Source organism: Camelus ferus, chromosome 23 (assembly GCF_009834535.1).
Source record: "Camelus ferus isolate YT-003-E chromosome 23, BCGSAC_Cfer_1.0, whole genome shotgun sequence".
NCBI lineage: Eukaryota > Metazoa > Chordata > Mammalia > Artiodactyla > Camelidae > Camelus > Camelus ferus.
In genome coordinates, this window is record NC_045718.1 from 25,933,931 (window position 1) to 25,946,517 (window position 12,587).

The following is a 12,587-nucleotide window of genomic DNA, read 5'->3' on the forward strand; positions in this document are numbered from 1 at the left end:
ACAGTCTTCAGACTTAGAGAAAATATTTGCAAATGATGTGACCAACAAGGGCTTAATGTCCAAAATATACAAACAGCTTATATAACTCAACACCAAAAAAAAACCAATCCTATTAAAAATGGGCAGAAGACCTGAATAGATATTTTTCCAAAGAGGACATACAGATGGCCAACAGGCACATGAAAAGATGCTCAACAGCATTAATCATCAGGAAAATGCAAATCAAAACCACAATGAGATACCTCACACCTGTCAGAATGGCTATCATTGAAAAGAACATAAATGGCAAATGTTGGCAAAAATGAGGACAAAAGGGAAACCTTATACACTGTTGATGGGAATATAAATTGGTGCAGCCACTTTGGAAAACAGTATAGAGGTTTCTCTAAAAACAGAGCTGTCATATGACCCAGCAATTCCACTCCTGTGTATATATCCAAAGAAAATAAAAACACTCATTCAAAAACATACATGAACCCCAATATTCATAGCAGCATAATTTAAAATAGCCAAGATATGGAAGCAACCTAAGTATCCATCAAAAGAAGAATGGATAAAGAAGATGTGACATATATATACATATACACACACACATACTCAACCATTAAAAAAAAAGGGTTTTGCCATTTGCAACAACATGGATGATACCTTAGTGAAATAAGTCAGAGAGAGAAAGACAAATGTCTGTATATTATCACTTTTATGTGGAATCTAAAAACTAAAACAAACAAATGAATATAACAAAACAGAAACAGACTCACAGATAAGAGAACAAACTGGTAGTTACCAGTAGGGCTAGGGAAAGAGGGAGGCGTAAGAAAGGGTTAAGGCATTAAGAGGTACAAACTACTATGTGTAAAGTAAAAAAGCTACAAGGATACATTGTACAACACAGGAATATAGCCACGGTTTTATAATAGCTTTAAATGAAATATAATCTATAAAAATACTGAATCATTAGGTATATACTTGAAACTAATATAACAGTGTAAATCAACTATACTTCAAAAAAGAAAAGAAATGGGTAAAATGGTTCACTTTTTAATATAGTAAAATAAACAGAAGTGCTTATCTCCTCTATAGAGATTCTAGAAGATTCTGTAAGAAGTGGATACTGGCTTTACAAAAGGATAAATATGTTGAGAAAGTTATAAAGGAAATAGGTTCATTGTGGGCTCAAATGGAGAAACTGGGAGAGAATGTAAAATAAAAGCTCTAGAGCCAGTTTTTGCCTTTACTCCATCTTTCATCATTACTGTCTGTTTAGTACATTGGAAATCTATTTGTAGTACCAGGTGCTCTAGGCTTTTAAATTCTTTGGTGTTTCCTTGAGGGTGAGAGTGTAGATTAAAGTTTCTCTTGCTCTTTCTCTTGCTCAGTCAGAAAAGCACTCAGATATCAAATATAAAGCCAAAAACCAAGTGGAGTCTTCTGAGTTTGGGAGCAACACTCTAATTTAAAAACAGGGTTGGATTTGGCAATATAAACCATGGTAGGTGAAAGTTAATACAAATAAAGGAAAAAACTGTAGTTTAAGGAAAAGAATAAAAATTGGATGAAAAAACTCTTCCTTAGTTTGGAGCAAAGTTAGATGGAACTTAAAGGGGAAGTGCAAACACCTGCAATGAATGTCCCTTAATAAAAAGAATTGCCTACATTTATTGCATGTTTATTATATGACAGATGCTGTTTTATCAAAGGTACCTGCATTAACATATTTAGTTCTTACAGAAAACTTTCGAGAAAGATATAATAATTGTCTTCATTATACAGATGAAAAAATGTGGTACAGTAAAATCAAGAAACTTGCCCCAAATTGCAAGTCTCCTAAGTGGTATTGCCCAATTCAAACCACATTCTTATATCTATAATATGAAAGTGAAAAAGGGAAAGAAGACGGGGGAAATATTGCTCAGTCACAAAAGTAATTTAAAGAGGCTTTCTTCTGATGTCATTGTATCTGTCACCAACACCCTTGGGGGACAATTTAATGAAACTCTTAGAATTTAGATTTTGGGTTTTAATAGAACTCTCCATGAAAGGAACCAGGGCTCATTGGAGAGCAGACAATATACCATGTCTCAGACCAAGAAAATTCAATAGGGCTGGAACAGATTATTGTTGCCAGAAAGCAAAGCTGCTTGCAGAGATATCCAGGAAAGTGTCCAAATGAACGAAAGACAGCTCTTAGTAGCCAAATAATAAAAATTGGGGCACTACATTTGCAGTAACATGGATGGACCTGGAGATCATCATACTAAGTGAAATAAGCCAGAAAGAGAAAGAAATACCATATGACATCACTTATATGTGGAATCTAAAAAAAAGGACACAAATGAACTTATTTACAAAACAGAGACAGATTCATAGACATAGAAAACAAACTTATGGTTACCAAAAGAGAAAGTGGGGGAGGGATAAATAAGGAGTTCGGGATTGGCAGACACTAACTACTATACATAAAATGGATAAACAACAAGGTCATACTGTATAGCACAGGGAACTATCACTATCTTGTAATAATCTGTAATGGAAAAGAATATGTATGTATATGTATAACTGAATCACTATGCTGCAACACCAGAAACTAACACGACATTGTAAATCAACTATACTTCAATTTTTAAAAAAGGCCAGGGTATTGGAAGTAAATTTTAGTTACTAAGGACAATGGCAAGGGATGGGACTGATGGTTGGGAGGTCTGCTAGGCACAAAAGAAGGAGGGAGAGAGTCCTGGAAGGTAGAAGGTAACGCTGCTTAGAGCGATAAGGAGGGAGTGGACTACATAAGAAAAGTTCATCAAATTAAAATGAGAAGATGGTGGACAAGGGACTGTCCCACTGGAGACTGGGACTGGATTGGGATACAAGGAATCACAGGTGCCCGGCCTCCACTCTGTGCTTTGGAGGAAGGTGAAAAAGCAGAAGCTTCTCAGGATGAGGCTAGGAAGCATCTAGATACCACCAGGGTAGGGATATCAAAAGTGCCTGCTACAAGGCTGAGAAGGGAGGCAAAATGAAATGCAAGACACAGGGGAAGAGACTGCGGAAGAGAGGGAGATAGGGAGAGGCTACAAGTTCTGGAGAAGACAGCTGCACGTGGAGGGGTGCAGCCTAGTAACCAGGGTAGTGATTCTAACCACCCAGGGGAAGGGAAGCAGGAGAGTGGGTAGTCATTGGAAGAACACGTTCCAGATGGAGGGAGAAGCAGTGTTGAGACATCGGGATTTAGTTATGGATTGAGACAGAAGAAACTACTGGATGGAAATATCAGTCGTATGAATTAAAAAATAAAATTAGATTAAATTATAGCTTCCCCCTAAGGGCAAAGAGGTATAATTCCTTAGAATTATAAATAATTAGTCCTTTTTTTGTTGAAAACAACTAACACCTGGTAACGTTTGTTAAAAAGTTCTGGGTATTTTGTCTTAAAGAAGTTGGCATAGTTTGACCTTTATGAAGTTGCTTTCTAGGTTCTGGGGTTTGCCATTCAAGGTACCCAGCAGACTTCATTACAGGCTGCGGTGAGGGAGTGGGCAGAGCCATTCTACTGAATATGTAGGAGTCATTGGCCCCTTGCCGACAGAATGTTTCTGTAAGTCATGTAATGGGATCAGCACAGGGCACTGATGCAGACGGAGTGTTCAGGAGGAAGATGATGATGGCCTGCTGTGCTATTGCCTTCCTTATGATCCCAATAGAGTTATTCTCTCAAATTCAGTCTGGGAAGTAAATATATTTAGAAACACCTATCTCATATGAAGGAATGAATCTAAAATGTATACTGGCTTCTCTCTTATATCCTTTGTTCTGGATAATGCTGTTGCCTGGTAATGAGATTATAATGCATCATAGGTTAAAAAAACACAAAACATCAATTGTCTTTTCCAGATATTTTTTGGGTGCCAGACATTCAACCCTTAAAGCAAAATATCCAGGACAAAAACTCACATACACATTACCACGGTGTGGTTGAATTTAAGCTAGAGAAGAGGGACACTTGGATACTTTCCAAAGGGGAAAAAAATCTATTAATTGAACGAACTCATTAAAATTCACTATAAGCTCTAATTCATAATAACCGTTGTAACTTTATGGCCTCACTTCAGCTTTGCAGCAACACATATATAAAAATACACCTCTTATCTATCTGCCTTCTCTTGGTACTTTTCTACATCCTCCTCCCAACCTCAAAAAATAAAGGAGCACTCAGGGAAGAGGTGGATGAGGAGATTTATGGGGATAAAACCATACTGCGATGGCTGTCAGTCAGAAATGACCCCCGGGAAATGCTATTTGATGTATCTGAAGAGAGATAATACATAAATATAATGTAACTTCTGGATTAAAAATAAACTGTGTGCTAAACTGGGAGAGACTGAGGAGGCCTGTGGCATCTTCTTGTAGACATGTTTATTTATTTAATCCCTAATTTTAAGTTGAAATTTTTCCTGAAATGTGTGTTTAACTTCCAATTGACATCACAACCAGCACAGCATCCTTTGTCCATTGGGGCATTCGTTTTTGCCAAGCTCATCATAGAACAAATCAAAACCTCATACACAGAGGTCGCCAGAAATGCAGACTGTTACAAAATTTAATTTTGTCAACACCACTCCTCTGTACAGAATATGCCCAAATGGTAAAGTGAATTAAATCATTACTCATTTTTTTATTCCCTTGGTCTAACTGACAGTGAGAGCATCAGTGTTGAGAGAGGTAGGACTCAGCTTCACTCAAGGGGAAGTCGGGGGACCATGTGTGTTTACGGTAGTTTTTCTCTCCACCGTCCAGGGCCCTCTTTGACTTCCTTGCCCACTCCCTAAAAGAGAATGTTTGAATTTTTGTTTGTTACCTCTTACCGACATTTATTTTGACAATTTTTTTCTGACAGTCCATCCTCATCCTCTCCCATGATGTCCACGGCTGAGAATATCAGTGCAACGAGAATCGCAAAGCAGCACACCAGGGCAAAGATCACGATGCACTTCTGCTGGGACTGCAGGAGAGAAAAAAGATTAGGAAAAGTCAGCAGTCTTTCGCTGAGGAAACTCAAGATGAGACATCTTTTCAAAGTTCCATGCAAAACCCTTTGGGGACAATTACTTTCGTCACTGCCAGAAAAGGGCTGCTGTCTAGGTGAGACGCCTAAGACTTTACACTGTATTCCTCAGTACAGCCTTCAAACCCCTGCTAAATATGTGAGAGCCTGTTAAAGAATTCAAGTGCTGCATCAAGACTTCCAAACGAGTTTGCTCTTCCTCTTTCTAATCAAAAGCAGTCCAGAAAAGATTACAGGACACTTCTGAAAATTAAAAATGAAACACAAGGTGAGTCTATAATTATTCTGTCCCCTGTTATTATCACCATTTTCAAAACTCTATGCAAACTGCGTTCAAACTTTGTATCTTCTTGCTTTTCCCATCTCATCTTGCTCTAAGATCTTTATGGTGATGGCTTCAGGAAGGATGCTCCGGGTGGTCAGTACGAGTTCTGCACTTTGGTCAGAAAATTGGGTCTATCAGATGCTAGCATGGTGGGTTATTAACCAACATAGTTCATTTCAAAACACTGAGCACAATCTTAACCAGTGTTCATACTCTTCATACGACTTTCACTTAGAATCACAAGCCTAAGTTCCAGGTGGTCAAAGTGAATCATGTCCTTATCTTTAGGCTCCACTGTTATAATTCAAGACCTCTCTGTTTCCAGGGGTTCACGGTCAAGGGTGGCAGAAGACAGGGCCATGATGACTAGGCAGGAGCCATGGCCACTGGGACAAAAAATTTTGCCTGCATTCCATTTATTAGATAAATCTAGATGGGGAAATAGGAAAAGGGTAATTTTTTAAAGTCTTTGTGCGGTTGCTAGGGATTATTTACAGAAGGGGAGAGGGTGATCTTTGACCAGACAGCCAGGAGCACTTTCTTAGTGATGGGATACATATAAGCAGGCCCCCCCACCCCTGCACATGCACGCGCACACACATACATGCACATACACAAATTTCAGACTTTTGTTGAAACCAGCTGGCTTTGCCCCCTCCTGCCACTCCTCCTGCCTTTCATCCCTACAGAATCAACAATCAAGGAACCTCCTGAAGCCAGGTGCCCAAGTTGTCCGGGGGAGGCCTCAGGTTACAGTTGACAGAGAAAGATGTAGTCAAGAAATAAATGGTATTTCTGTGAGTAGGCACTATCAGCGCAAGTGGTTGTTTCTTTTTCGTGTTTTCCAGCCCTCCCTCAGGTCTCATATCACAGCAGAACCTGTTCCAAGTCCATTCCTGCCTGTCCTTGTGTTCTCCCGCTGCACGTTCAGAGAGGACGTAGGGGAAAGCCCAAGGAAGACACACCACGGTTCTTCTCACCAGGGCTCTGTGGCACTCTGATGGACTGTTTTATTCTTGCCACGCCAAGCAACTTGCACAGAGCCTGACAAATAGAAGGTGCTCAAGAGACAGTTACTGTATGAACACAAGAGTGAATGCATGGAATGAAAATCACAACGCACACTTCTCAGGATGGAGAGCTCTCAAGACTTAGTTGTGACCTTCCTGAAAATTGGCTTGTATCCATCTTTTAGGGATTGTTAATCTTGTAGCTCATCCTTGTTCACTCTCTGCTGGAGCCAGAAGCACATTCACGGGCCATGCTTACCAACTATGCGCAACTCTGCAGAATAGATTATGCATCCACCTTGCCCCCTTACTTGCCATTCATCCCCAATTCCTCACTAGTTTTATTTTAAGAAGCAGCACAGTAAACTGGTTGAAGGTTCAGACTTTGGAACAAGATTGCTTGGATTTTACCACTTACTGGTTGTATCCCCCTGGGCAAGTTATTAGTCTTTGTGCTTTAGCTAGTTTCCTTGCCTGTAAAATGGACACCATCATCATCATAATCTCTTCATGGGGTTGTTATTAAAAATTAAATTAAGTGAGGTACTATATGTAAAGTACTTAGAACAGTACCCCCCAAAATAGATAGCACTAAATGACTGTTTGCTTTTGTTAGTGTATTGTAGTACATGCATCTCTGTAAGCGGCCTTGATTATTTTGGGGAAACAAGGTAAAGATATGAACAAACAAAAAACAGTTAACTAAAACTGTAAGCACATAGAAGAGAGAGGCTGAGAAAAAGAGAAACAGAGAAGGACAGGAAGAAATGACAGAGAGAGAAAAGAAATGTGAGATGGAAGTTTTCTAGGATAAAATTGAGAAATTGTTCTTTCTAGCCCAGTGTCAGGATTCAGAGCTCTAAAGCAGCATTTCTGAAACTCAGGCATGTATCTAAATCACCTGGAGGGCTTATTAAAATGTACATTGATGGGCCCTACTTCCAGAGTTTTTGATTCATCTGGGGACCCAAAATGTGCATTCATAAAAAGTCCCCAGTAGGGGCTGATGCTCCTGGCCCAGGGGCCATACTTGGAGGTATCAAAGTGTCATCTCTACTAAATGCTGCTTAATATATGTTCACCCTTCAAGATAACCTGCCTATAGTAGTTTATTTTCAAACATTAAAGGGATCATGATAAATACACTCTATTAATTTAAATGTAAATCTTGAGGTTTATTTTCTTCGTGGGGGCTTAAACATAATTTTAAATGATTAAAAAAATTTTTTTAAATAAATTTTCTTCTGCCCTTTACTTTTTATTTATTTTAATGATACTCTTTACTTGTATAATGAGAAAATGTTTGCTGTTAACTATTTTGAGAAAAACATATAACACGAAAAAGAAAATAAATCACCCAGAGTCCCGCTCAGACATAACTGCCATTAATTAATATTTTCTTTTGGTTCTTTCTACATCTGCCTATCCAACAATCTGATAATGTTATGGCAGGCTATACAGTTTCATTCTGCTTTTTGTACTTAATCATGTTTGAATGTCATTAAATGTTCTTTTAAAGCATAGTTTTAGATGTGTAATATTTCACTGTGTGGAAAATTATTGTCTCCTTTACTCACAAAACTTTATTTTTTTAAACCACTTATTTTACAACAGAAAAAAAAACATTTTCCCCATTTTATCTATTTCTCTATAATTTAGAAACAGAAACAAACAAACAAAAAGCTTTTAGAGTGACTTAAAATAATGCAATGATATTCACATTGATCAGTCCAGAAGAGACTCTAACCCAGGACAATATAATCAAACATTATTTTAAAAAGAATCTCAGAGCAGCATAAATATAACATGTTAGATACAGAGCAGAACTTGGTGAATGAATTCTAGCGAAGTTAATACTAAATGCTTCATCTATACCAGCACTGATTCCTTTCCCTTGATTCTGATTTTTATCATAAAACAGTAAATAAGAACTCTAGTTAATTTGTGTGCTACTGACATACTTTGGTGTAATAACCCTCACAAATTTCTATTAACTTCTATTAATTTAATTCTACATTATAAACATCTACTAAGATGAACAAGCGAGTTATTTTCATTTTAATTTGTCAAAGAGGAGAAATTCGGACTCTTGATATTCATCTTCAAACGTCTCCTTGAAACAATGTACTATAACAATCTGAGGTCATACCACTAATTTCTTCAGTCTCATTTATTTTCCAACTCATCAAAAGTGAAAGATTATGTTCAAGTGATAGCATACAAGCCTCATAAATGAGACCAAACTCCAGGTTACTAAGAGATTTACTCATTTTCAAATCCTTAACAGATCATTTCAGACCATTCAGGAATTAATTTGAAACACACTTTCTTGTTTGTATTGAATTGAATCAAGGAAAGCAAAGTTTTAAAGAGAACCCATAAACATGATTACCACCTAAACTGCACTGATGACTCAACCCATTAAAAGAAAACAAAATTTGAAATGCTATTATATAGCATCGGTCAATCAGTACTTTTCACTGCAGTAAATTGTTTCACTGAAACAATTTTGAAAAGACTTGCTTGCTTGATCAAGAAATAAATCTAATTATGCTGACACTGAAAATATTTGAATATCATATCCTTATCAAATATATTATAGAAAAAGAGATGTATAACCTCTAAGTGGGGAAAGAGTATTAAATTTAAAAATTAGAAGTATTATAAAATGTAGATGCAAAAATTAACCATAAATTAAAATTATTCATATTCTTTTTCATTTATTTACCATGACTAGTTGTTTTGAACAAGATCATGGTAAAGTCTTAAAAACTACAATGTTTATGTATGCAGATTTTAACGCCCACGGAGATGGAAATTCTAGTACAACTAGCACCACTATTTTCCATGTGAAAGATATGCAAACCAGGTCTCAAAGACACTTGGTTACTGAGCTGTCCAAGGTTACTCAACCAGCTGGAGACAGTGCAGGGATTTAGGTAACTAAATCTCAAGTCTTTAGATCTGTTTATAGATCCAAATGTTTCCTTTTTGGTTTTCTTTTCTTGACTTCATATTCTACTTAGTTTTAGCTATGTTTATTTTATCATTATTGTTAGTTTTTAGTTAACAAATTCACATGGTGGTCCATTAGTACAGAAATGAAAGTTGGGACATTTGACTTTGAGCTGTGCAGCCAGGGCATTCCTGAATCTGTATGACTTTCCTATGATTCTAGATGTGTTCCTATCCTGAATTCTTAGGCATGTGCCTAGAAGACAGGTTACTCAGAAGATCCACCAAATTACATTCCCACCAACAGTGTAGAAGGGAATCCCTTTTTTCCACACCCTCTCCAGCATTTATCGTTTGTGGACTTTTTAATGATGGCCATTCTAATTGGTGTGAGGTGATATCTCACTGTAGTTTTGATTTACACTTCTCTGATAATTTGTGTTACTGAGTATCTTTCATGTAATCTATTGGCCATCATCCACTATGGAAAACAGAAACAGACTCACAGACATAGAAAACAAACTATACCACAAAGCTACAGTAATCAAAACCATATAATACTGGCACAAAAAGATCACAGACACATAGATCAATGGAGCAGGATAGAGAGTTCAGAAATAAACCCATATGCTTATGGTCAGTTAATCTACAACAAAGGAGGCAAGAATAAACAATGGAGAAAAAGACAATCTCTTCAATAAGTGGTGCTGGGCAAACTGGACAGCTAAATATAAAAGAATGAAATTAGAACATTCTCTAACATCATATATAAAAATAAACTCAATATGGATTAAAAACCTAAATGTAAGACCAGATACCATAAAACTCCGAGCAGAAAACACAGGCAGAACACTCTTTGACATACATTACAGCAATATTTTTTCTGAACCAGCTCCTAGAGCAATAAAGATAAAAGCAAATATAAACACAGGGGGCAATTAAACTTAAAAGCTTTTGCACAGCTAAGGAAACCATAAACAAAATGAAAAGACAACCTTCAGAATCAAAGAAAATATTTGCAAATGACATGACTGACAAGGGACTAATTTCCAAAATATACAAAGAGCTCATACTGCGTAATATCAAAAAAACCAAACAACTCAATCAATCAAAAAAATGGGCAGAAGACCTAAATAGACATTTCTCCAAAGAAGACATCCAGATAGGCAACAGGCACATGAAAAGATGCTCAATATCACTAATTATTGGAGAAATGCAAATCAAAACTGCAATGGAGTATCACCTTACACTGGTCAGAATGGCCATGATTTAAAAGACTACAAATAATAAATGCTGGAAAGGGTGTGAAGAAAAAGGAGCCCTCCTACACTGTTGGCGGGAATGCTAATTGGTGCAGCCACTATGGAGGACAGTAAGGAGGTTCCTCAGAAAACTAAAAATGGAGTTACTGTATGATCCAGCAATCCCACTCCTGGGCATATATCCAGAGAAAGTGCCAATTCGAAAATACACATGCACCCCAATGTTCATAGCATCACTATTACAATAACCAAGACATGGAAACAACCTAAGTGCCCATCAACAGATGAATAAATAAAGATGTGAGGTGTAGGTGTGTGTGAAATATATAATGGAATATTACTCAGCTGTAAAAGAGGATGAAATAATGCCATTTGTAGTAATATGGATGGACCTAAAGATTATCATATTAAGTGAAGTAAGCCAGACAAAGAAAGACAAATATCATATGATATCACTTACACGTGGAATCTAAAAAACAAGATAAAAATTTTATTTACAAACCAAGCATAGACTAACAGACACAGAAAACAAACTATGGTTACCAAAGGGGAAAAGGCTGGGGAGGGATAAATTAGGAGTTTGGGATTAACAGATACACATTACTATATATAAAAGAGGTAAACAACAAGAACCTACTGTATAGGACAGAGAATTATATTCAATTTTTTATAATAACATATAATGGAAAAGAATCTAAAAAAATATGTAAGTATACCTATAACTGAATCACTCTGCTGTAGTGTGAAAGTAACACTGTAAATCAACTACACTTCAATAAAAAATAAAATTGAAAAAATATATATTAAGATAATGCATGAGACAACTAAGAAATTTCTCACTTACAGTGAGAAACTTCTGGGAGAAATATGTGCTCTTTTCTGCCTTTGGAATGTTTCAGTGGAAAGGCTTAATTCTCTCAACAACACTGCTAAGCAGTTGTCACTCTCACAAACCAGAAGATTAATGAGATACGAGCAATCTGCCCAGGGACCAGCTTCTGATAAGTGGCAGAAATTGAATGCAAACTCAACACAGCAAGCTCACCAAACCACAACAAAGCAGCAGTATCCTCTGATAACATTTCAAGGGCTCCAAAAATCTCCTTCATCCCAAATAACCTTCCTGGAAATTTCTCTTTGTGTTGTCTGAACACTCCAGAGCCTCACACCTACCTATGCATTTCTTCATCCAAGTTCTAAACTGCTTTATTCAAGCCCAGCTAACTTTGAACAATTTTGATCTTTAGCTCTCATGACTGAAGCAGGTTAATTCTTTTTCCAACTTTATCACTTCTGTATTCAAAATACTTGAGGTCATGCCCTGGGAAATATCTATCTGTTTGTTTGTTTGTTTGTTTGTTTATTAGGGGGGAGGTAATTAGGTTTATTTACTTTTTAAAGGAGGGAGTGGGGATTGAACCCAGGACCTCATGTGTGCTAAGCATGCACTCTACCACTGAGCTATACCCTCCCTCTGTGGGAAATCTTTTAAATCAACTTGTTTCTGCCCTTCTGCTCTCACTATTCTACATTTTCCATTCAAAACCATTGTGATCATCCACCTTCCATCATCATATTCACCCTAGGGCCTGTGTTCCTGCTGCTTTGGGGAAGGAGGTGTATTCGGTACCTCCAGGGCTTTGCTTTATTTACTACCCAAATTACACACTTTGACCTTGTGATACAAGTCAAATGCCAGCTTGTGTGCAAATGACTGCCTTCTCTGTTGAACTCCAGGTACATGTGAACTGAAGAATAAGCATTCCTCTAGAGGTTACAGTACAACCAAATCCTACCTCCAACCAAACTTCACTGCTACACACAGATCTGCACAAAAAGGGGGGGGGGAAGAACTAAAAAGAATGAGAGAGATAAAAAGGTTTTGTATACTGCCAGAGGTGTCCAACAATAAGACCAGATGATGTCCTTGAGAATTTCAAAGATGGGATGAAAAGTACATTTCTTCTGTGCTG

At 37.2% G+C, this 12,587-nt stretch overlaps 1 protein-coding gene across 2 annotated transcripts in view; it reads right to left on the reverse strand.

Moving 5' to 3' along the window:
* The window catches only part of PLD5 (phospholipase D family member 5), a 211,355-nt gene that overhangs the window by 128,389 nt on the left and 70,379 nt on the right, over positions 1 to 12,587 (reverse strand). Inside the window, exon 2 of one of the 2 annotated variants that reach the window (XM_032466511.1) lies at positions 4,863 to 4,999. In XM_032466511.1, coding sequence (XP_032322402.1) covers positions 4,863 to 4,999 — 137 coding nt within the window. Of the gene's footprint in view, positions 1 to 4,855; positions 5,000 to 12,587 lie in introns of those variants that run through there. The other variant, XM_032466512.1, reaches the window with a different exon arrangement.